Here is a 25,160-nt window from a genome sequence, read left to right as displayed (position 1 = left end):
TTCTGTGTAGTCTACAAAAATAGTGAAACAACTTAAAAGCAACAGGATGCATTTATAATGAGACATCTGCCATAATTTTATAACTAAAATTAATGGTGAAGGAGTATTTAAAGTTTAAAATTGTTCTTATAGAGCTTAAATTAAGATGACCACTACTGTATGTGGGTCACAAGATGACCCTTGGCTCATTACATGGTGCAGTTGTGTATCGTAGCAGTATCATCTTATTTTGCAGGCACTTCAGTCAGTAATTACCTCTGCAACATTATTGCACACGATTATTGTTACGTCTCAAGAGTATTATTGTTACCTTGAATTTGCTGGTATACAAAGAGACCAGGGCCATCTCGTGACTCGCCTACAGTAGTACAATTATGTCTTAATTAGAAAGTATTGATGAATATACCAATGGGTTGACAACAGGGCCGTTGTCAGCTTTGGCGGACCATGGAAAAGATTCAGGAGGGACTTGTCATGCCCCGCCACTCACCTCCGTACAAGTGTGACGAGGCTGGCCCTGGCCCCAGTAAAATTGTCCAAAAAGTACTCCGGTCTGAGTACGGAGCTGGTTGACAGTACTGGTCCCATAAATACTGGTGTACACTTCTTTGTAAATAATTTAAACGTTTTCAAAGACAATTATTGCACAAGTTCAAAAAATCTAGAAACTATAGAAATCTGGATCTGAGTGAAGAAAGGCATTAAGATGACCACTATCAGAGGTAAGTACTTTCATTGTTTAAAGTGCATTGTTGACAGTCAAACAATCTGAAAGATAACAAGAATATAAATATTTGCTATTGATAGATTTAAAAAAAAGTTAAATACAATTTTTGAGAACCGGAGTATATACTCTCTTCTTCAGTATCTTCTATTTACCAAAAAATATAGCCCAAAAGTTGTGTTGGCTGTAGCTTTATTTAAATTAACAAGTAATTTGTTTACCAATTGTTTTCAAACTCTTTGAGCCCAGAGACATTTTAAATAATACACCACATGTTCAGAATGTTGTTGAAATTTAGGTCCATCTGTTTGGAAACATTTTGTAACTATCAATAGTTTTTATAAAATAAATACTTAACAGGAGTAAATCAGTTTATGGATGGAATTATTGTTTTAAATTGTAAAACGAGATGGTTGGTCTGTTACACCATGTCTATACATGTAATCATGTATCAAAGTATAAACTTTATATCTTTTTATGAATTAGGTATTTAGAAATATAAGTATACATTCAGTATCTGCAATTTTGCAAAAATTGATATTGTCTAAAACTGTTGCACTCTGTTTAAAACTATTTAGTAGTATCAAATTTTTAATTTGAAAGTCCAATATAATTCCAACATAAGTCTAATACAATTTTACATAAATTACATTTCTTTGCAACATGTATAAAATTAGTGCACATTTTTATGTGTTTAATAACTTTAAAAGCGTTTCACTTTGTCTCCAGCTATTTTAGCTATCAATAATCTCAGTAACAAAAAATTGTCTTTAATCATTACATAACAATATTGAAGTTGAAAAATATCTATGGAGAGAAAAGAAAACAAACTTTGACACAGGCTGAAAAACACACCAGCTGTAAATTGCTTCAAGGTTCTGTTATCATGTTTCTTATCAGTTCATGCCAATCAGTAAACCACTGGATTTGAGATCTGCTCTAAACATGTTCTTGCTTGTATATTCCAGCAGTCACTCGGTGGTCGTCAGTTTTTGTCCCCCAACACTTGAATAGTGTAACTTTCATTTATCTCAGTATTAATTTCAAAACAAGTGTAATATCAATTAATTTTTGAACAATTTAAAATTGAATTTTTCATACCACCCAGTGATGTAACATTTTATTTTCCACAAGACTAAAAGGCAAGAGCCAATGAATAGTTATCATACAATTGGAATAAATGTAAGTATTTAACCCTCAACATACCTTTATTCCCTATAGTGTTTTGCCTCAATTTAATCTTAGACCTAAAACTTGTCAGGGATGTTTTCTTAAAAAAACAACTAATTTAATATAAAACATTTACTAAATTTAAAATTGATGCACCACGATTCTATATAATGGACATTTTTATTTTACATATTAAACTTTGTATGCTATTTGTTCAGTACATGAGAGTTGTGACTGTCATGACATTATTTATCCCTAAATATTTTCTATTAACATTTTTTACAAGATTAAAATTTAATAAATTACAAATAAAAATCCTAATAGTTTAATTAAAATTAAGTAAAGTAAAATTACTACCCTCTAAAAATAATATAACACCAAATACAATTACTGCCCTTATTTTTTGTCATAGAATTATGGGAAGTCTTATTTTAAAGATATGACTAATACGCATCCAAACACATTTTTTTTTCTTTTGTAAGGCGTATACTTTTGGAATATTTAGAATATTAAGTACAAAACTGTTTGTGATTTTGTTTCTGAACAACCAATTAAAATATTAAAAATAAAAAGTTGTTTGATATACATCAATTGACTGAGGGCTAGTGAAACCTGTTACTCAAAGAACAGGGAAAATTCCGTTTCTGTCTGTCTGCATGGTGTATTGAGAAAAACTTACCATTTCAAATTTTGCATGAAACTTAATTTCCATATAAGACACAGAAATTTATCTCCGCGCTCCGTAGGATTTAGCTGAGCAATAGCAAACATTTTTACATTGGTCCCAAGGGTAGCCACGATGGTACCAAGGAAATCACAGGATAAATAAATTAGTAAACAAACAGAGTACAACTAACATGAAACTCTTCTGGTTCGCACCGCGAAGAAACTTCTTGAAATGTTTAATAATATTTTTTCCTGTGTGGAACCATCCTCAGTTAACAGATGATAAACCGAAACTACCAATAATAAGCAAGCTCTGAGTACAATTAAATGTCATTTTTAATGTGTGACAGCAAAATATAAAGCCTAATAAAATTAACTATAGACTTGAAATTTTGTAAGCAACCTCAAGCAAAGTATTTTATGTCACATGTGGTGTAGCAAACACCTACCTTGTTATTTCGTTAAAATGAGACAATGCATGCAATTCTATTACTAAATATAAGGTGTTGAGGTATTTGTTTTGATTTTTTAACGCTGTTATGGAACTATAATCAAGATGGCCAAGAGCACAGTTCTAGGTACAAAAATATGCTACCATTTTTAAAGTTATCTTTTAAAGGAGAAGATATAACTGTGGATAAATATTACAGAAAATGAGATTGGATGATTTTACTAAAAACATTTGATAGTTTTTAGAGAAAACTTTTATTTTTTATAGTATGGGAGACTTGTACAGTATGCCGGTGACACAAAACTTTGCTTTAATAACAATTCTAAAATAATTCTGGAACAACAAGCTTTTGTTGACACAAATAATTGTGTTCAACAATTCAACAGCCTAAATCTCAAAGCAAAGCCTTCAAAATCAAATTTCCTGACTTTCACTTTGCGATTGGGAGAGCCAAACAACGTGCGTATGAAACATGAGGCAGAGATATTTACCGAACTGACAGACACAGGGCTATGATTTACAAACACTTACCCTCACAGGCAGGAGTTCATTTTGTCAACAAGTTGGTAGAATCAATTTAACGCCCAAGACGTTAAAAGCGTACTTTAAACACTTTTTAGCATCCCAAGCGTTTTATAGTGCTAAAGAGTTTATGGCATACGCTGGGTGACTGCACAATTAATATACTGACAACCGGCTCTGGAAGTGGGGAAATTGGCAAAAATGAATGTGGTATGTGTGAGAGTACTGTAAGTTTGACTGTGATTTCGATGTGGTGTGAATTTTTAAAGAAATTTAATATTTCATATAATACTTGGACGATTGCTGCACATTTTGTTATATTCTGGTAAAACAAAATATTTAATTTTATTTGAAATATGTAATAAATGTTCATAAATTGTACTGTAAATGTTTCAACTACTGTAGAGTAGACATAAAAAAGCAAGTGTAACAAATGTGTTACTTTCAGCAAAGTATAATTGGAAGCCTTGTCAGTTCACTAGCACATGGTTTGAACAGAAATTGAGAAGTACTGAATGTTTCATAGTTTTCTACCCAACCCAATTGATTTCGAGTCATCAAATCATGTCGGAAAACTTGGTAAGTACAACTTTCAATTATATCTCTTATTCCATTGATCAGTATTATTTTTAAGTAATTTTTAGCGATGCAGTTAATATTATGTTGGAGGTTTCCATGAATATTTCCTAACTACAAAAACGCTAATGAAATGAAATATAAGTTTATTTCCACAATCTTCATATAGGTACAGAGATTACAAATGGATTTGCAAATAAATATTAGTTAACAATGAAATTTAAAACATTGTAATTTCTAAATATATATTTGTTGGAAATTAGCCTACATGGGCAAGCAGCCTGTGCGTAGGCTAGAGACACTATCCTTTACAGAAATTAATGTTACGGCAGTTTATTTTGCCGGGTATGGTTCAGAGGCAAACGAAAGAGCAACAATAACAATAATTTAAATTAAACAATCCGACTAAAAAATTTATATTTAATTTACTTGAAGTAGTTACCACTTTGAAATGTAGATGAATGACAGGTGGTATCGGAGGGGGGAAGGGGTGAGAGAAAGGACCAAGGTCAAGCCCGCCCATATTCTGATAAGATTAGGGCCTGGGCTCCCTCAAGGCCAATCTGTAGAAGGAAGAAATTAACATTTTTCTTAAAAATTTAAATTGAAGTTGATTCGAATAATTTGAAGTAACTGAAGTTTTTGCAAATGTTTCTGAACAATACATGGGAAATATAAAAGGAATTTGTTATTGAAAATGATTGAACTAACCTTGTAACAGGTATACCGACATTAACTGCATGCCTGGTATTATAAGAATGTGATGTTTCTGGGAAAATTATGTTGTAATATTTATAAATATGAACTAAAAGATGCTTTATGTACAACTGTCGCAAGGAAAGGAGTGAAGATTCATGAAAAAGAGTGTCAGTAGGACAACGCTTAATAATTCATTGTGTAGATTGTTGCTTTAAATCTTTGATATCATTCCCGTGACTTCCGCGTAGGTACATACAACGTGCGTGAAAGGCATAAATAGATTTCACTCTGTAATTACATAATTGACTAATAATGCATTGATTTAGTTAATCTCCAATTAATCATATATTTCAAATGTTTCAGAGATACGATCCCCTTAACGAACCAATAACAGTAAAATTTGTATTCATATTAACAATGTTCGACAAACAGATCTTTAACCACTATAAAAATACATTCAACCTACGACAACAGAATATTCCAAACTACAATAAGAATATAGAGATATTTTCATTAATTGTATAGGATAGTTTGAGTTCATTTTAACTAATATAATTTAATATATATTTATAATATTTTAATATAATTTTATCAGAAATATGACTTGAGAATGATATCAATCGAATTAATGAATTTGGATAGCTTCAAAATATTTAGATCCTGTAAAAAAACTAAATCGATCATATGAATATCATATGTGAACTATTACGGTAAAGTGTAATTTTGGCACTAAAATTATAAAAACTATTGTATTTGTTTGGCAAAAGATTATTCCAAAATTCGGTTCATTAGTTTTCACTAATTGCGCTCTAAAAAACAGGCTAAATTTGAAAGAATGACACATTCCAACATTTGCCATCGTTATGATTATAAAAATATAACACTAAGTTTCGAGGACTGAAATCTACCATCTTCCTCAGGTTTAGTTTTAAGTTTTTTTATGTATTAGCCTTATGTGTTAAAACTTGAAGAAGAAGGTAGATTTCAATCCTCAAAATATAGATTTCAAATTTTGTTATAAAGTAAAATGGCAAATCTTAATATATACCCACGATCGTCAATAAAATGCCTTAACGAGTCTAAAGTTAAATTTCCCAACCTCCCAGTGACTCTGGCGTGACTAAGGTTGCACTCTGGCGTATCACTGTGCCATCACAAGGTGTTGAGGTTTGCACTTTGCTGTTTCTTTGAAGTTATAAATCTTAATATAGAGTTAGGTACAAATCTTATATTTTGTCTACTCACAATGTTAGACCTGGATTTAACAATTTGTTTAGTTCAGAGAAACTTAATTTTAATAATGTTGTTATCACCAACTTTGGCTTGTTAAGTGTATTATGTTATATTAATTGAAGCATGAGCATGTCATGCGTGAACAACAAAACAGTGGAAAAATAATTATTAGATGCTTTAATAGTTAGATTGCACTATTCTCTGTTACATTACTTGCCTATGAATGAGTGTCAACATAATAAATATAATAGTGATAAAGAGTATCCGACCAATTTACACGGTACTACTCCTGTAATCCTGATACAAGTTGAATTATAACGTTATATGGTATATAAAACGTTGTACTGTAACTAGTACTAAAAAACTCTTAATTACGTTATAGTAGGATAAGAGTACGCCTCACCGTGTAGCAGGCTTCGCTGAACTTGCATGCAAAAATGTCGTTTATAGCTAATTTTATTCCCGGGATCTCCTTTTGACAGATAAACAGGCAGAAAAAACATTTTTACATTTCCTAGCAGACAAAAGAGAAATTGTGCGTACCGAGTGATAGGCTTCAATGCAGCTCAGCCAAAGTCCATGGTGGGATAGACACCTTCATAGAACTCATTCTTGTCTATGTACAAATAAAATCTACAAAAGAAATCTTTTTCGAGATACCATGTGGGTAGTTTAGGCTGCCTGTGATGTCACAAAATGTGAACACACCTTGCATATTCTACAGATAAAATCTTTCTTTAGAATATCTTGCCACATGTTACATTAACAGTTTTGTGCATGGAGAAGGGTTTCATAACAGTGTTTTAATTATGTATACTGAAAGATTATGTTATATGTGTAGGTGTAGGAAGACTACATGTTTTAATGTAAAAACTTTAAATAATTTTACTCACTATGTTTACAACTATATTTATTCTGCTATTTTTATTTATGATATTTAATGAACACATTTATGATCTTCACAAAAGGTTGAATCCTTGTATTGCTACTATATGTACAATATATGTTTGTATATGTATTGCTATTGTATGTTGAGTGATAAATTTACCAATAATAAGGTAAAGATGGTTGCATATCAATTGCTGGTTGAATCCAACATTAGATATGGTATTGGAATTTTGGGTGCAGCTGCTACATCCCATTTAAACATTATAAAAATTCTGCAAAACAGGTGTTTGAAAAGACTTTTTGGAAAGGAAGAAATGTATCAGCTATGTACAAGAGAATGTACCAATGAAGAGCTTAAAACTTTAATGAATCCCAAACAGTCATATATATAACATCACCCGGCAAGTGAGAGATCCGGGTTCGACTCCCGGTAGTACTTTTTGCGATTTAATGTTTATTTAAATTAAATAAGGCAATTGCCATTCATACGAGAGAGAGAGAGAGAGAGAGAGAGAGAGAGAGAGAGAGAGAGGGAGGGAGGGGGAGAGAGGGAGAGATTATAGATAATTTTAATAAAAATGATCACAAAAGAAAAAGGCTAAAGATTTTAAATACACGACTCACCACAAGATATTCTATACCTAGAATGGCCACAAAGTTTGGTGAGAGGTTGCCCGAGCTTTATATTCCATATTATTTTAACTTTTAACTTACTTCCAGATGAAATTGTAAACCTGAGAAACTTCAGGGTTTTTAGAGAGGTAGTGCAGAGATGGCTTACCACAACACACAATGAGCTGACTACTTAGCTTACATCTAAATTAATTAAACACATACACATGCACAGGCAAATAAAGTGAATGATTGGATAAAGCTTATTTACTTCAGCGGTTAACCAGATTTTGTTAAAATTAGGATGTATATAATATTACATATTTAATATTTTTGTTGTTGTCTAATAGTTTGTTGTTATTTATTAATATTCTTGTTGAATGTTTAGAGATTTATTGCTTATATTTAACTATTTATAGAATGCTGTTTGTTGATGGGCAATATTTTATATATTTGATTTGTTGTTAAATAAAATATATTATTTTTAACAATAATATATTTAAAAAAATATATTATATATATAATAGTATGTATTGAAATATATTATTATTATTGTTGTTGTTATTATTATTGTAGTTTGTTGTTGTTGTTTGTTTGTTGTTTTCTACCCAGTTATATAATTTACTATCTATTTATACTCTGTATAATGTATGTATTATCCCCATAATGTTATAAAATGTCAATATTTAACAATCTGGAGTTATAGAAGCACCACAGCCACACACAGAGCAACATCACATTTTTTGTAAAAGCATAAACTAAACTGAGCAAAACAAACAATTGATGAAACTGTAATGTAATTTTGTATTTTGTTTTTTTAAGTGTCATTACGGACCTCACCGATAAGTCATGTTGACTTGGTGGGGCCATGATTCTGTAAAATCATGTGTTAAAAATAAATCAATTATTCTATATTCTTTTTATTTATATATTCTCGTTGCCATCAGTGTTACTCATACCAGTATAAAAATATTCAGATGCCCATGGAGTGACATGCACCATGGTTGAACTCAATGTTGCCTATGTATAGAATTGGGGCTTGGTGCAAAATATTAATGCTATAGGTCAGTTCATTTTCGAGATATCGTGCTAACTGGCAGGCAGATAAAAGGTTTTTTAGTCCTTTGAGATATAGTTTTTGCTAATGCTCATCCTATTAAGAACAGTTTGGAAGATTTACTTGTTTGAAATTGACAAGGTTCAATGTAAACTGTTTTCATAAAAAATAAGTGTAACCAATAATGTAATGTTGTAACTGAACTGTTACTCAAAGATTGCTCTAATCTGTTATCTCAAGGAGTTTAATAACGAAAAGCGATCTAAAACCAAATATTTTCATTCTTGATCAGTGGTTAGGCGATGAGTTTTTTTTTAGCAATGTTTGTTAGAATATGTCAAATTATAGTCTGTAACCTTCTTTAGAAATTACTTTACTGTCGGTTTCAAATTTACAGTTTGGTAGAAACCGGTACGTTTTTATACATTTATCGGTATGACAACCAGAAGTCATTGTTTGTCAATGTTCTGTATATGTCATAACGCATAAATAAATAAGCTAATTTAGATATAACTCTCATTATTCTAGCTGTATTAGGTAGTTTGTTGCTAATATTCTAACTCTGGTATCTATAGTTAGTCTGGTATAGTGTACTATAACACTTCTTCCGGAGTGACAGTATATTCTGGATGAGTAAGGTTGGGGTAGGAACTGCCTGCTGTGGAGATCCATGAGGAAGAGTTGGCATTATATGGCATTAATCTCAGTCATATCCCCTTAGAATAAGGGTAAGCCAGCTCTGAACCAACCTCTCCAGTCAAATCAGGCAGGGGGTGGCACGCCTTTATGTCTAGGCTGCTACGAACTTTTGATTTTTAGGGAACTCCAACAGTCATTTCCTGCACTAGTCTAGACTGATCAAACTATCCTTGCACCCCAGAATCTTGACATTTGCGGTTAGTGATGTTCTGCTCCTGGACATCCATAAGGTTGCTCAGATTTAAGTGGCACATTGGTTTTTGCTGTGCCCAGTGTGGGTTCAACTGGAAGTAGACCTGTCTGGGGAATATGGTTAGTTTCATCTCATGATTGGAATGATATGACTATCCATTTCCCTCGATAATGCAGCCAAGATTTTTGGTAACTCAGTGATTGTTAACCACGAGAGATAATATTCTGAGAAATTTGCGATGAGGATTCTGGTACCCAGATAGCTTTGACAAAAACGGTCTTTCATAGAAGATTTAAATGGTCTAAAGATAACTATGCAGTTTATTCAGGTTGAAGGAGAATGGTAAGAGTAAATCTAAATCCTATAATGAAGGTATTATTTTAGAAATTTAGACAGTTCTGAACTGTTGAACTTCTGTGAATATGTCACCAGATTCTATAATAATATCCCTTGCTTCCAGAGTCCAATATTACTGTCGATGTAATTCAAGTGACTGGGCTGAATTCAAAGTTTTTAAAGACTTTGCTTCCGTTTGTCAATCATTTAACAAAGTACAATTTCAAAGGGACCCCTAGGTAGTTAAATGTCCTAATCAATCTTTGAAATTCATTCCATATAGTTTAACTTTATCAGAAATTAAGAAGCTAAAACTGGAGCATCACAGTGTTCATTATCAAACCAAATCTGATATATTTTCTCGTATGCTTGTTCAGATGGACTTCATTGATTTAATAGTTTCCTTCCATTGGACTGGATGAGCTCTAATTTAAGACCAACCTATTTTTGTCTGTTTTATCAAATATCTTAAAATACACCTATTCTCTTTCCTTTCTACGAGAATTTGACATGGTGTCTTTCCAACACGGTTTCTTGTTGTGATGTTTAGCCGTGGTTGTCCAACGACGAGTAATAATGAGTTAAATAATATACATAAATTATTATGAAGCAAATATACTATGACCATATTTTATTTTTCAGGACGAACTCAAACAGAAATGTTTAACTCTGGCTCAAGAACTCCAGGAGCTTTTCCAATGTCCGGTTTGTCTCGACTCCTTAGATGTTTTACACTGGTTATGCAAGAACGGTCACGGTGTCTGCAGTTCCTGTAGATCTAATCTCAAATCGTGTCCGACATGTGAGAGGAAGTTTGTCATATGTAGACCTACTTTAACGAATCAACTCCTGGAGCGTCTTCCTAAACCTTGTTCTTTTGCTGTTCTCGGTTGCCCTGAGGTTTTGTTCTCGAAAGGTCACGAACAGTACTGTGAGTTCAGACAGACATGGTGCAGGATGAAGGATTGTGAATGGATAGGTTCTGTGAAAAGTGTACTTGAACATCTACAAGAAAACCATAAGGTCCATTTACCTGAAAACTCAACCGAATCTTTCATAAGCTGTCATCATTCGACTTTTTCTTTAGCAGAAGATTTCAGTAGGTACTCAACAATTATGTTTAAAAACAACGTTTTTTGGCTGTTATTTGATAGAGACAGTTCGACAAGGAGTATAACTTTTAGATTCCACTATTTTCCGACAAAAAAACCGACGCACGATTACTACTTCATTGTGTCATTGAAAAAAGGAGTGATGGAGTTTACAACCACTTCAAAGGCATTAATCGATGTAGGAGTTGAGTTTGCTTCTGATAATAAGGAATGGGTTTACGGCCCTGACGTACCCAAACTCGTCATTCCAGACTCTGAATTTGACAAGATTTTGGAAGATGGACATAAGCTGAATTTTACTATAAATATAGTGGAAGTGGAAATTAGTGACTCATGAGTGAGTCGTCCACGGTGACCAGTTAAACAATGATCTACATTGTCTAATAGATGTACTTTTATTGATTAGTTCTTGTGTTTTAACCTAATAACAAGAGTTGACTTGTTACCTCATTGTTAAAATATTTACTTAGTAACGTTTATACATATTCAACTAGCAATATAAATATTTGTACTTGTATTACAATTGATATCCACTAAGAGACTATTTATTAAAATTTTCATTGTAGTAGTTTACAGTAATAGCTGATTCGATATTTATGCATGTGATAGAGATTTGACAATGCAGTGGTAATTAAGGTTTTAAATGGAATATGTAAAGCAAATTTGTGTTTGCCAAAATGGCCGCTGAACTCTCTCTAATATTAGACTTTTTATGCCTTGAGTTGTGTTTTAAATTTTACAATATTAGTAGAACACTTTTTACCTGACAATAGCTTTTTAATGGAAACCCTTGTTTTGATACACTCAATAGCTTCAGTAAAATTAAAAATTCTCTAAAGCACATGAAGTAAAAATATTCTAAAGTTATAAATTAAACAGAGCATTTTAATTTGCAGTCATTGGTCTTTTTAGCTCTAAAAGCACGCCTTGGATTCATGCTTATAGCACTAATGCGTTCAATGTGTCCACAAAAAATTTAATTTAATGCGCTAAAAAGAGTTTAATTGCAGCTAAGTCATGTGAATGGCGTTCTTTAACAACAGTCTCGACACTGCACATCTCATGTGTTGCACGTATTCTTTTGGAAGGCTGTTAACCCAAACAAGAACAATATGAACATTTCGCATCTCATTTCAGGAGAAGTCCGTCTTTACAGTCAACATGATGATATTTTGATTCCTTTTATTTTCCATATCAATCTAGAAATCAAAATCTGTTATTTCTAACAAATCAGTACTGTTTTTTGCATACTCATTATTGGATTTGCCAGTTTTCAGTATGCTTTCCTGACAATCTTCATGAAACTCCACATGAAGATCATATATTTTTCTCCTAGTAGTCGGGTCATATTCAATGCTTAAGTCAAATCCTGTTCAGCTTCCAACACATCAGCAAAACTTCATTATAAATCAAGCCTTCCATAGATAGATCTTGGCTGTGCACTTCCAGTAAGTAAAATAGTGTTTGAGATCATTGTGATCGGATGTCATGTAAATTTTATAGAAAGAGCTTGATCTAGTTTGCCGTTTTTTAAATTTTTTGTGGATCTAGGAATGCTGAATAATTTTCAAGAGTAAGTGTCTAGTCTCTACTGCTGATAATAAAGGTGTTTATAGTGGAGGAAGTGTTATGTATCACGTGTGCCTAACACCATGGCACCTGATGATGCAATTCATTGCTGTAGTTCTGTGGATATCTTTTGAGAAGTTGCTAGTTGGTTATTTGACGTTCCATAATGATTTTACTGTGTTTGCTGTCTTTAATAGAGTTTTGTTGCGGTGAAGTGACATATTCAAATCACCTTTGCTCATTAAAGCAGATTGCGTTGTATAGAGAGTTGCCTCTTATGTATCAAAGTATCTTGACTGAATCAAAAACGATAAAAAGACCATGACTTTTACAATTACTGAACTTTGTAGAAGACGGATTTATTTTTCAGTTGACCGCTCATGAGGGATGATGTAATTTCACAGAGGACTTCCAAGTGAGTCGGAATCAGAGAAAGTCACTTATGTCGACTAGATAACTATATAGATCCTTAAACTACATAAGCGATACAAATGTTACACTCCTTTTGCATTTCCCGTGATTAGTACAAGTCATACTTGGTGTGAGCGTATTAAATCCCTGGATCTTCCGTTCTAAAGTGCGCAATTGTAAACTAGGGGTTCTTCGCTGGGTTTTATTTTTATGTTCTAAATGTATCACTTTTGAGCCACAAATTTTATTTACTAAATGTCTGTTGGAGAAATGGTGCATCATAGGACTTAATAGTCCAAAGAATTGTTAGAGAAGTAAGGACCAGAGCACTTCACATTCCCAAGGACTGTTAGAGAAGTATGGACCAGAGCACTTCACATTCCCAAGGACTGTTAGAGAAGTATGGACCAGAGCACTTCACATTCCCAAGGACTGTTAGAGAAGTATGGACCAGAGCACTTCACATTCCCAAGGACTGTTAGAGAAGTATGGACCAGAGCACTTCACATTCCCAAGGACTGTTAGAGAAGTATGGACCAGAGCACTTCACATTCCCAAGGACTGTTAGAGAAGTATGGACCAGAGCACTTCACATTCCCAAGGACTGTTAGAGAAGTATGGACCAGAGCACTTCACATTCCCAAGGACTGTTAGAGAAGTATGGACCAGAGCACTTCACATTCCCAAGGACTGTTAGAGAAGTATGGACCAGAGCACTTCACAGTCCAAAGGACTGTTAGAGAAGTATGGACCAGAGCACTTCACAGTCCACAGAACTGTTAGAGAAGTATGGACCAGAGCACTTCACAGTCCACAGAACTGTTAGAGAAGTATGGACCAGAGCACTTCACAGTCTAAAGAACTGTCAGAGAAGTATGGACCAGAGCACTTTACAGTCCAAAGAACTTTTAGAGAACTATGGACCAGAGCACTTTACAGTCCAAAGAACTGTTAGAGAAGTATGGACCAGAGCACTTCACATTCCCAAGAACTGTTAGAGAAGTATGGACCAGAGCACTTCACATTCCCAAGGACTGTTAGAGAAGTATGGACCAGAGCACTTCACATTCCCAAGGACTGTTAGAGAAGTATGGACCAGAGCACTTCACAGTCCAAAGGACTGTTAGAGAAGTATGGACCAGAGCACTTCACAGTCCAAAGGACTGTTAGAGAAGTATGGACCAGAGCACTTCACAGTCCACAGAACTGTTAGAGAAGTATGGACCAGAGCACTTCACAGTCCACAGAACTGTTAGAGAAGTATGGACCAGAGCACTTCACAGTCTAAAGAACTGTCAGAGAAGTATGGACCAGAGCACTTTACAGTCCAAAGAACTTTTAGAGAACTATGGACCAGAGCACTTTACAGTCCAAAGAACTTTTAGAGAACTATGGACCAGAGCACTTCACATTCCCAAGAACTGTTAGAGAAGTATGAACCACAGCAATTCACAGTCTGAAGAATGGGATTGAACTATGACAGAGTTCAAATATTACTGTGGTTGATATTCTTAACGGAAGGCAGTTGATTTTTACGTAAACTCTATCTGGAACTTCAATGCAGTAGAGGCCAATTAAACTGTTGAAGTATGGAGAAGATTAAGTAAGACTATGCATTTACTATGTGTAGGATTACGACAGTTTCTTGAAATATAAAACTGCTATGTAAAGCAGGTCATCAAGGTGTTGCGATCGATGTGGATGATAAGATGATGTTCAATTGACAATATCCATGCATCTAGTTAACCTGTCATAGATGGTGAATCTCCCCCCCTTACCCCCTAAAAATGATAATGTTGACTAATATAATGTTTTTGTGTGTTATTTTTTCTTCTAAATTCTATTTTGTAAGAAGAGTTCACATTTCCCTGAATGTATTACTTAGTAAGTCTTTGGTTTGTTATTTAGATGATGAATATACCAAATTCCACTACCAACAATTAATTAATTATCTTTTAATATATCTTGTAAATTAATTTTTATAACAAACCTTATTATATCGGTTTGATTAGATTTATTAGTGGTGAACACAGCTAAAACTCTTAATGTATAATGACTAATTATGGAATGATTCTAATAAAGTTGCGGATTATGATAGAAAATCAAAATACCCGATTTTTGGTTTTCAACTAAGAATTAACAGCGTGGTTTCTATAAAATAATAACGACTATAATGAGTGACTTTTTTCAGGGTGGACATGAAAAGAAGCTACTTGACGTGGATCTTGATTTCCAAAAGTTAGCAGAATGTCCAGTTTGTCTCGGCACGGTAGATATATCACCCACACAGTGCAAGAACGGACACGTTGTCTGCAACATTTGTGGAAATAACCTCAAACTTTGTCCGATGTGTGGGGATGAATTTACTTTAGCTAATCATACTCTGACCAATCAACTCTTGGATAGCCTTCCTAAACTATGCCCCAACACGAATCAGGGTTGTACTGTGATTTCGCTTACGAAAGGACACGAGCAGTATTGTGAGTTCAGACAAACTGAGTGCAAATTTATTGATTGTATTTGGGAAGGCTCGGTGAAGGACGTATTTAATCACTTTGTACGAGCACATAGAGAATCATTGCCTAAGAGTTATTTATCACATACTCTTAAAAGCTATTATGTAAATTTTAGCAAAACAATAGACTTTTACGATTTTTCACCTATTGTGTTCAAAAACATCGTTTTCTGGAAGGTCTGCTACAGAAACTCCACAACGAAATGTATAATCCATAAATTCTACTACTTTCCTACAAGAAAACCCACACACGAATATTATTTTATTGTGTCCTTCAACGGAGGTGGCATGGAGTTTACAAGCACTTCGATAGCTGTAACCGACGCTAGTGGTGATGTTGATGTTTTAGGCAATGGCGAGGCGGGTGTCTTGATTCCAGATTCTGCTTTGGACAAGATTTTAAACGGTAAAAAACAGTTACCATTTTCTATAAAAATGGTAGAAATTGAAATGGACCTTGAAATCTTTAAACATTGAAAATATGATTTTGAAGTCATGAATAAGTCCTACAGTACTGTTTAATTTTAAGGTTATTGGTGTGATTACAAGTGATTATGTGATGTCTGTTTATTATTAATCAAAAGTTTTAAATGGTGTCAAGATTTTTAGCGTGCATGCATGTAATATTATAACAATATACAATATGATTATATAATTATTGAATTATGTGAAATATAAAATAACTACTCTGTTTCCAACATATTTATTATTTAATTGATGTAAACCACTATGATCAATATTTTAATTGTATAATTCATTTTGGAACATTCTTCCAAAAACCTAGAGATGTGTCACTTCAATATCTGGTTTGAAACATTGTACAACTTGTTAAATAGCTAAACTATACCACAGATTAATTTATAAGTGATATCAAAAATATGTTATTGGTTATTAGAATTATAATAAATTTAGATAACAGATTTCTTTTTAATTTTTTATTTCAAACTAGAAAAATTGTGATTTTCATGTACATATTATACACATATAGTTTAGTTTGTAAATTTGTCTTACAACCCAGTTAATATGAGACAGTTAATAATTTCACATTTAAAAATGTTCTTGACATTTAAAATAGATTGTATTAAGATTTCTCAATTAAAATCAGTTTGTATTTTTAATTCTTTTAAATTAAAATCTCTTTTAATGAGCCACACATTTTTCAGCGTCAATTTGTTAGCAGTACTACATCGTTTAAGGTATTACGTATAATATATAAAATGATACCGTAAATTATAATATGTATATACAGGGTGCAACAAAAAAGTTGGGCTGGCTTTGCATTTGCAGATTCTATTTGTGATTCTAAGCTAAAAATGAAGAATTTAATAGAAGTTCAATAACTATAAAGAACTTTTTGTTATTTGACTTCAAAACTTTTCGGACAGCGCCATTTTGTTGATATTATAGAAAATAACACAATTATTTTTAACATTTTTCAAAGCTGGTATTTATTTAAAACTATGTGTCAAATTTGGTTTCTTTAGCTTAACTAGTTTTGGAGATAATAATTTTTTATAACAAATACAAAATGGCAGCTAGCGGCTAAACGAGACATTTGTCGACTTGTGCTTACATGATATTTTTTGTTTTAAATGATGAATACTATAATAAATAGTAATAATAATAATAATCTCTTTATTGCATTTTTTTAAACCATATAACATTGTATCGCAATCATAAACAAAAATAAATAGTCCTAACTATACCTTCATACACATTCACACTTACAATTCATACATTCGCTCAGGCACATTCAAACTGACTCCAGATCCAAAGCAAACATATACATACCGACTCCAGATCGAGAGCAAACACATTCAAACTGATTTTAAATACAGTGCAAATTTAGACCTCCCAGCGGATCGTCATGAATTCATCGACAGAATATAATGCTTTTGACACCAAAAGGCATTTGAGACGAGTTTTTAATTGAATTTGATTGTTGGAATTTTTTATACTCTCAGGGAGCTTGTTGATGAGTCTGACACCAACTTGTTGCGGGAGGTGTTGTGATAACGTCAATCTGTATTGGCTAGTACGAAAATTGTCCCTGCCTCTTTTCCCATATTGGTGAACGTCACGCCACGAACCAAATCACACTTTGATTTGCAGTACGTGATCACCTCAAGAATGTAGAGGCAGGGCAAAGTCAGCAACCCCAACTCCCTGAAAGATTCCCTGCACGACTCTCTATAATTCAGCTTTGCAATGTTTCTGATTGCTTTTTTTTGGAGCTTGAAAACTCTTTCCATTTTGTTTCTGGCACAACCTCCCCCAGAGTCTCACTCCATACGCAAAGTGTGGGTGGATTAAGCCGAAATAGGCCATTTTTAAAACTCTGAGGGAACAAAACTTTGCTAAATGCCGCAAGGCATATATGCCTGAGGCCACTCTAGCACATACATTGTCTACATGACAGCCCAGGACAGACCTCTATCTAGGAACATTCCCAAAAACTTTGTGGAATCAGTTTCCTTTAAACGAACATCATCCACAAACACAGCAGGGCGCACTGTGTGATCATTTTGTCGAAGGCTAAAATGTATGATATTTGTTTTTGACTGATTTGTTTTCAGGTTTATTTCAGCAAAATACTGAATGCATGCATTCAATTCTATGAAAGAATTGATTTCCAAATCTTGGGTTGATTTGTTTTTGAGACAGAGAGTAGTGTCGTCAGCATACTGAACCAGCGTTCCATGCTGGATCACTGATTTCAATCTACAGACGTAAAAATTGTATGAGTGTGTGTGTGTAAGCCCCACGTCGCTCAGAGATAAATCTCTGTGTCTTGATATATTGCTTTACTTTTTCAAGGGCTTATAGGTAAGCTACAATGAAAACAGAATCTTACAAAATATTGTAAACTTTGAAACAATATCAATTATAGATACACAGTGTGTTCCAAATGTTATGCTCACTGAAGGGAAACTATAAGAGATACATCAGATATTAAACTGAAAATTTTTCTGTAATAACAAGACCAATAAAATTAATGTGGTCAAGTTGATTATTGGTTGCGTCGTTCACTCGCTGCTCTCGAAAAACTGTCACAGCTCTCTTATGAATACCTATATTAAAACTTTTTACATGAAATCTTTAAGAAATTTATTCTAGTTTTTAAATATTATAATGAAACATTTTTCAGGATGTGCAAGCAGAAGGTGTAGAGTTAATATCAATTTTTATAATGTCACACTATGGAATCTGGCTGAACGTTAGTGAACATTATTTGTCCTATAGGTAATATGATGGCAAAGAGAAAACGCAGGCAGGGTAGCTAAATTTTGTAAATAAGTGGAGTACAATCGTCAGTTTAGTGGTTGTTACCACCATCAAGAATGTGCTTATGGGCTTTTTGAGCATTAATCCAAGGCGTGGCTTTAGAGTAGGTGTTTTCTACATAGGCAAAGCCAGAAAATACAATGCACCAGTCAATTTTTGGGCCTATGGCTGAGTAAAACCCATTAGTTTTGTTGTTTGGATAATGAGTACACATACTTTCTTTTATGTACAGAATACAGAATACAGAAATCTTTATTCGTATACATGGAGTACAGAATTGTGTCAATATAATTTAGTTGTACAATCAGGTATTTAAAAATTCTTCTAGGGTGTAATATGGTTTCTGCAGCAGCCAGGCCTTGAGTGCTGTCTTGAAGTACTTCTCATCTCTGCGTCTCTTGAGGTCCTCTGGAAGTTGATTGAAAAGTTTTCTCCCCATGTATGTAGGTTTCTTTTCAAATAGGGTCAGGTGGTGTGTGGGGAGGGCATAGTCACAGGCGTTTCTGGTGTCATAGTTGTGTGTGTCACCTAGCTGGTCAGGTTTCTGAGCTATTGTGAAGCAGATGGTCTCGCAGATGTAGAGTGAGACAGCTGTCAAGATCGCTAGTTCTCCAAATGCCTGACGGCATGAGTCTTGAGGAGTCAGTCCCGCAAGAATTCGAATTGCTTTCTTTTGTAGAACCAGAACCCGCTGTCCTTCTCATCGTCTCAAAGTGTTAAGAGGAAACTAATTAAAAATTTGTGCAATACATCCAATTTTAAGGCCTTGGCTCACAGATCCCATTTATTTATTTATTTATTTATTTATTTATACACGGTTGTCACCATTTTTACAAGTAATATAATAATAGATCATGTTCCACAAGATGGCAATATACACAATCAAAACAAAACAAAACTTCATCTTAAGTGAATCATACTCATGCAACAGGAGAGAAGCCAAGAAAATTATGTAGGCTACATGCAAACAATACAATATGCCAAATACAATATGCTAAACACAATAAGCTACTAGGCATAAATAAACAACTGACAGACATGCAATACATTTGATTCATTATGACTAGTTCATACACGAGCAGTCTGTTTAGATTCATATACCATAAAACAAATTAATACAACAACCAACAAACATGCAACCAGTACATGCCATTAATATCTAAAATATACAGTTTATATACGAAATAAATATATTAAGTAATAAATAACAATAATATCTACATAGAAAAACACATTGAAAATAACTGCAATATCGGCAAGGTGCAATAACTATTTACGAAATATAGTAGGGCAATAATCAACAAATACAGTAACTAGTACAATTCAACAATAAAATACAAAAGAGCTATAAAACGAACTGGTATAACAATGCTCTAACTATCCAGTATCAGATAATGCTTACGTAGTGTAGCCCAATAATAAAAATGTCCTTTTCAGCGATGACACACTATTGCAAAAAAAGTCGTGGTGATGGCAGATTAGGTTACCAAGCCGGTGTAATCTGGGGATGACACTGTGAAATTCATAGTTGGTGGAGCAATGCTGTACACAGAAGATGTCCAGAGACCGAGTTCTACCAGGTACTCTGAGATTAATGAGGTGGAGTAACTCCGAGCAATCGACATCGCCAGTGAGGATCTTCTGTAGAAACACCAGGTCATGCAGTCTCCTTCTCGCATATAATGGAGCCAGCCCCAATTGATCCGCTACCAACTCCAAGGGAACTTCACTGTAGTTGTATCCCAGCTTGGTACCAATTATCCTAACAAAGCGATCTTGTATGCTCTGGAGTCGCTGAATATGTCCAAGTTGGTAGGGACACCACACAACACAGCCGTACTCCAACACAGATCTAACTAGCGCTGTATATGCTATCTTCATCGCCTCAACACTAAGACCGCTTCTAGAAGTCCTTATGATAAACCCCAACATCTTAGCAGCCTTCCTGGTGATTATGTCTATGTGTAATTCAGGGCTTAGGTCCGAAGACAACCCAATTCCAAGGTCTCTAATGTAAGACTTACGGCAAAGTATAGTGTTGCTTAGACAGTAATCAAATATCAAAGGCTTGGAGTTCCTGTGAAATGTTACAATAGCACACTTCTCGGCATTCAGTCTCATTCCGTTGAGTAGGCACCACTCTTCGATTCTCTTAAAGTTACGTTGTAACAGATGGCAATCCTCAATGGATGAAATAGGACAAAAAACCTTAATATCATCAGCGAAAAGCAAGCATCTTACGTTGATAACATCCACCAAGTCATTGAGAAATACAGTAAACAAGAATGGGCCCAAATGAGATCCCTGAGGCACCCCCGATGTAGCATAAAAAGGCCGAGAAGTGGCACCCAAAAACTTCACAGAAAGACTACGGTCTGCCAGGTATGATTGAAACCATTGTAGAAGATTGCCAGTGATACCATATGCGTTAAGTTTGGCGAGAAGATGCGGATGACTCACAGTGTCGAACGCTTTGGAGAAGTCAATATAACCGGTGTCAACCTGCATTCCATCTCCAAAAGCTGCGATGATAAAGCTTTCATACAATGCAAGGTTAGTAGTAGTTGATCTTCCGGCTGCAAAACCATGCTGCGCAGATGCAAGAATGTGGCGAAAGGAAAAATCCAATGCGATCCAGTACAAGTGATTCAAACAGCTTCCCAAGTGCAGGCTGTATGACAACTGGGCGGTAGTTTCGGACATCCTCAATATTTGAGGACTTGTGTATAGGAACCACAAAGCTGGACTTGAGTCTATCCGGAAAAGCACCTTCGAGTAGAAACTTATTAAAGATAACGGTTAGCTGGGGAGCAAGAATATCACTGCATCTCTTGAGAATTAGAGGAGGTATATCATCAGGGCCAGTACCCTTGTAGGGATCCAGTAAATCAAGCTTTCGTTTAACTTCATCAACTTCAAACACACAAGAAGATAAATTTGTATGTAGATCAAAACTATATGGTGGCACAGTCACATTTGAAGCAGAGTATACGGAAGACATAAATTACCCATAACATAAATTACCAAAAGGGAAAATTTGTGAAGGTAACAGGGTATAGAACACGGAGGTGTTCCATAATTCAGTGATAGAAAAACTACGTTTCGATATTTTCTACCCGACATCTTTCTTGAGTAAAGAAATAACTTAACACATCACTATAATGTAGCTTAAATAGACGAATCATACCGGAACAAAAATGGGGCTGCACTTCTAAAACTTGAGTTTAATAGACCTAAAACTAACTATAATAAACAAAAACTAAAAATATACGTTATAATAGGATTCTTGCAATAATCAACCACTGACAACTGACTAGAGATGTCCAAACATTGACAAATGACTAGTGACATCCAACCATTGACAACTGACCTGTGACCTCCAATCACTAAAGACTAGCCAGAGACCTCCAACTACAGACAACTGACCACAGACAACTGACCACAGACCTCTAACCATTGACAAATGGCCCCCCCCTTTAAAACTCCAAATCCCCCTAAAAACCTTAACCAAAATTACCAACCAAAACCCCAACCCTTTCCAAGGGGCCTTGACCAAAAAAGGACCCCCCTAAACCAATTGACCTAAGGGGACCTGTAAACCTCCCAAAAACAAAATTGGGGACTAACTTGCCCCAGGAGCTCCAACCACTTAAGGGGAAAAAATTGCCCTGGTCCCCCAACCCATTGAAACTATTCCCCAATAAACCCAATCAAAGACACCTGGGGACCCCCAACCCCAAAAACAAAATTAACCCCGGGAACCCAGGGGCCCCTTAACAATTTGATTTACCTTCAAAAAATGACCCCCCCAAACCCCACTGCCCACAGGACCCCAAAACCTTTGGGGAAACGGGACCTGTGCCCTAAAATACTAAAAACCTTGAAAAAGGTAACCCTAAAACCCCTCCCTGGCAAACCCCTAACCATTAGACCTTTTTTTTTTTTAACCAAAAAAACCCAAATTGATGGGGCCTCCCACCCCAATTGGGACAAAAAATTTTTTAAAAAATTTTAAAAATTGAATTTAAAACTTTGCCCTTTTTGAACTTTTTGTTTTGTTGTACCCCCTACATTACAAATTTGGAATTTTCCCCAACCCACGGGGAAACCCCACCAAAAAATTTTAAAAACCAAAATTAAAATAGGCCTTTTTTAAACCCCAGAAAAAAAACTAAAGTTGGGGAAACCGGGAAAAATTTTAAAAAACCAACTGGTAATTTTTGAACCAGAGATTTTAAAATTTTGGAATTTTGTTTTTTTTTCCTTTCCCAATTAAAAAATTTTTAATAGAAAAACCTTTCCAAACACTGGCCCTACTTAAAAGAAAAATTCCCCCCCCCCCTTGGGAAATTTTGAACCTAAAAAAACCTCCTAATGCTAGGAAATAAACATTTAAAATTGACCTTTGATTCCTATATTTTTTTCCGGGAAAATGAGGGAAAAAATTTTTTTCCCTAAAACCCACTAAAAAGTGCCGAATTCTTTCAAACCCATTTTTTTTCCAGGAAAAAAAGGGGAAAAATTCCCCTGGAATTACATTTTGGGGCTTAAAAATTCTTTTTTTTTTCTTTTTAAAAAATTTTCAAAAAAAAAATGAAAAAAATTTTAAACCGGCTTTTTTTAAAAAATTTTTTGAAATTTTGTTATTTGGGATTGAAAAGGTTCATTTTTTTGAAATCTTGAAACTTATTTTTTCCAATTTTGGAGGAAAAATTTTTTCCCAAATAAATTTTCCAAAAGTTTTTCCATAGTGAAAGTAAATCAATAGAGAAAACCCCCTAATTTTTGAAACTGAAATTGGGAAAAAATTTTTCATGATTTTGGTTTGGCGGGGGAATTTTTCCAGGGCCCGGGGAAAAATGTTTTCAATTAGCAAAAAATATTTTTTAAATTTCTTTTTTTAAAAAGGGTATCAAAAAAATTTATGGGCTAGGAATTGGTTGAGTTTTTTCTTTATTTGGGTTTTTGGGGGGCCTTTTTTAGGAAAAGAAAATTTTTAGTTTTGGAATTTTTTTTAATTTTTCCTATGCCTTTTTTTTTAGGGGGTGAACCTTTTTTTTACTTTCTTTAAAAAGTAATTCTTAAATTTTACAAGAATTTAATGAACCCCTCCGCAAGTCCACTTTAAAATTTAACTTGGTCTCGAAGTTAAAATGAAAAAATGTTTTTTTAAAAAGGGTTTCAGGTTTAAAAGTAACTTTTTAAACAAGTTTTGGGCAAGTTTTTTAAGGGGTTTGAAAAATTGAAAATTTCACTTTCCGGTGGAGCCAATTCAGGGGAGGCAAAAAAAATTAAAAATTTTGCCCTGGAAAAAAAATTTGGAATCCGGGTTTTTTTTCCTTAAGATGTACAACCACAATTCATTTTATTTTTGGGTCAAAAATAATTTTGGGGGAAAATTGCCCGGGTTAAATATTAGGTCAATTTTGGGGCCCCGTTTAAATTTTTCCCTTTTAGTTTTGGGTTTTCTTTTTAGGAAAAGAATAAAATTTTTTAAAAAGGTAATTAAACTGAATTTACAAAATTTTTGCCCTAAAACAAAAACTTTTTTAAAAATTTTTTAAAAATTAAAAATTTTCGGATTTTTAGTCAAAAAGGTCCATTTAAAAATTTTTTTAAAAATTTGTTTTTTTTTTAAAAAGGGGGGTTTTTTTAAACCAAAAAATTTTTTAATTTAGCGAAAAAAAATTTTTTTCACCTTTAAAAGGAGAAAATTTAAAAGTTTCAAGTTAAAATTTCGAAGGGTTCCTTAGGGGACCTTTAAGGAAGGGGGGCCGGGGTTTGGGATTAAAGAAATTTACAACTAAAAAAGGTCTTGTTTTTTTAAAAATTAAATTATTTTAAAAATTTTTTAATTATAAAAACTTGTTTTTTCAAATTTTTTCATTGAAAACTCCTTTGGGTTTAATTTAAAATTTTTAAAACTTTTTAAATTTTAGGGTTTTGTGGAAACCCACCCCGTTTTAAACCAAGAAAATAAATTTTTTAAAAAAACTTTAGAAAAAAAAATTGGTTTTTTTTAATTTGGGGTTAAAACTTTTTTACAAAAATGGGGGAAAATATTTTTCAATTTTTTTTAAAAAATTAAGTTAGGGGGACAAGAATTTTTTTACTTTATTTAAAGGGGGGGCATTTTGGGTTTTGGTGGGGTTACCCGTTTTTTGGTTGGGAAAAATAATTTGAAAGATTTTATTTTTTGGAAAAATTTTGAAATTTTCCCTAAAAATTTTATTTACAAGAATGGGGTTTATAAGTTCATGTAACCCTTGGGGTTTTTTGGCTTTTGAATTTTTTTCCCTCCTTTGGGCTGTAAAAATTTTAAAACCAATTCCTTTTTTTAAACCCGAGGGGATTTTTTAAATTTTTTTTTGGTTGTTGGCTTTGAAAAGATCAGAAATTTTGGGGTTGAAATGAATAGATGGGGTGTAAAGGCCCTCTGGGA

The 25,160-nt window shown here is 33.8% G+C and overlaps 1 protein-coding gene across 3 annotated transcripts; it reads left to right on the top strand.

Moving 5' to 3' along the window:
• The first annotated feature begins 1,629 nt into the window (after window positions 1-1,629).
• LOC124366932 (E3 ubiquitin-protein ligase SINAT3-like) lies at window positions 1,630-16,356 on the top strand. Of its 3 annotated transcripts, none has more exons than XM_046823541.1 (3): window positions 1,630-1,906; window positions 3,982-4,112; window positions 10,469-11,705. In XM_046823541.1, exons 2-3 carry the CDS (start codon window positions 4,098-4,100, stop codon window positions 11,273-11,275), a joined length of 822 nt encoding a protein of 273 aa, XP_046679497.1. In that variant the 5' UTR covers window positions 1,630-1,906; window positions 3,982-4,097; the 3' UTR covers window positions 11,276-11,705. The 3 variants fall into 3 exon arrangements, with proteins under 3 accessions (XP_046679497.1, XP_046679496.1, XP_046679498.1); XM_046823542.1 differs by lacking the exon at window positions 10,469-11,705 and adding an exon at window positions 15,110-16,356 and having other exon boundaries at window positions 1,646-1,906; XM_046823540.1 differs by lacking the exons at window positions 3,982-4,112; window positions 10,469-11,705 and adding an exon at window positions 15,110-16,356 and having other exon boundaries at window positions 1,636-1,906.
• The last annotated feature ends 8,804 nt before the right edge of the window (window positions 16,357-25,160 follow it).

This window comes from Homalodisca vitripennis, chromosome 7 (genome assembly GCF_021130785.1).
Source record: "Homalodisca vitripennis isolate AUS2020 chromosome 7, UT_GWSS_2.1, whole genome shotgun sequence".
NCBI lineage: Eukaryota > Metazoa > Arthropoda > Insecta > Hemiptera > Cicadellidae > Homalodisca > Homalodisca vitripennis.
Note: the sequence above shows the minus strand (reverse complement) of the source record. Positions and strands in the feature narration are given on the sequence as shown.

What these genes read in the sequence shown, in the direction of transcription:
- LOC124366932 (XM_046823540.1), top strand. Translation starts at nt 1,877, where the DNA reads ATGAATAGTTATCATACAATTGGAATAAAT. An exon ending in ATCATACAATTGGAATAAAT is followed by an intron (nt 1,907 to 15,109) that starts GTAAGTATTTAA and finishes GACTTTTTTCAG; the next exon opens with GGTGGACATGAAAAGAAGCT.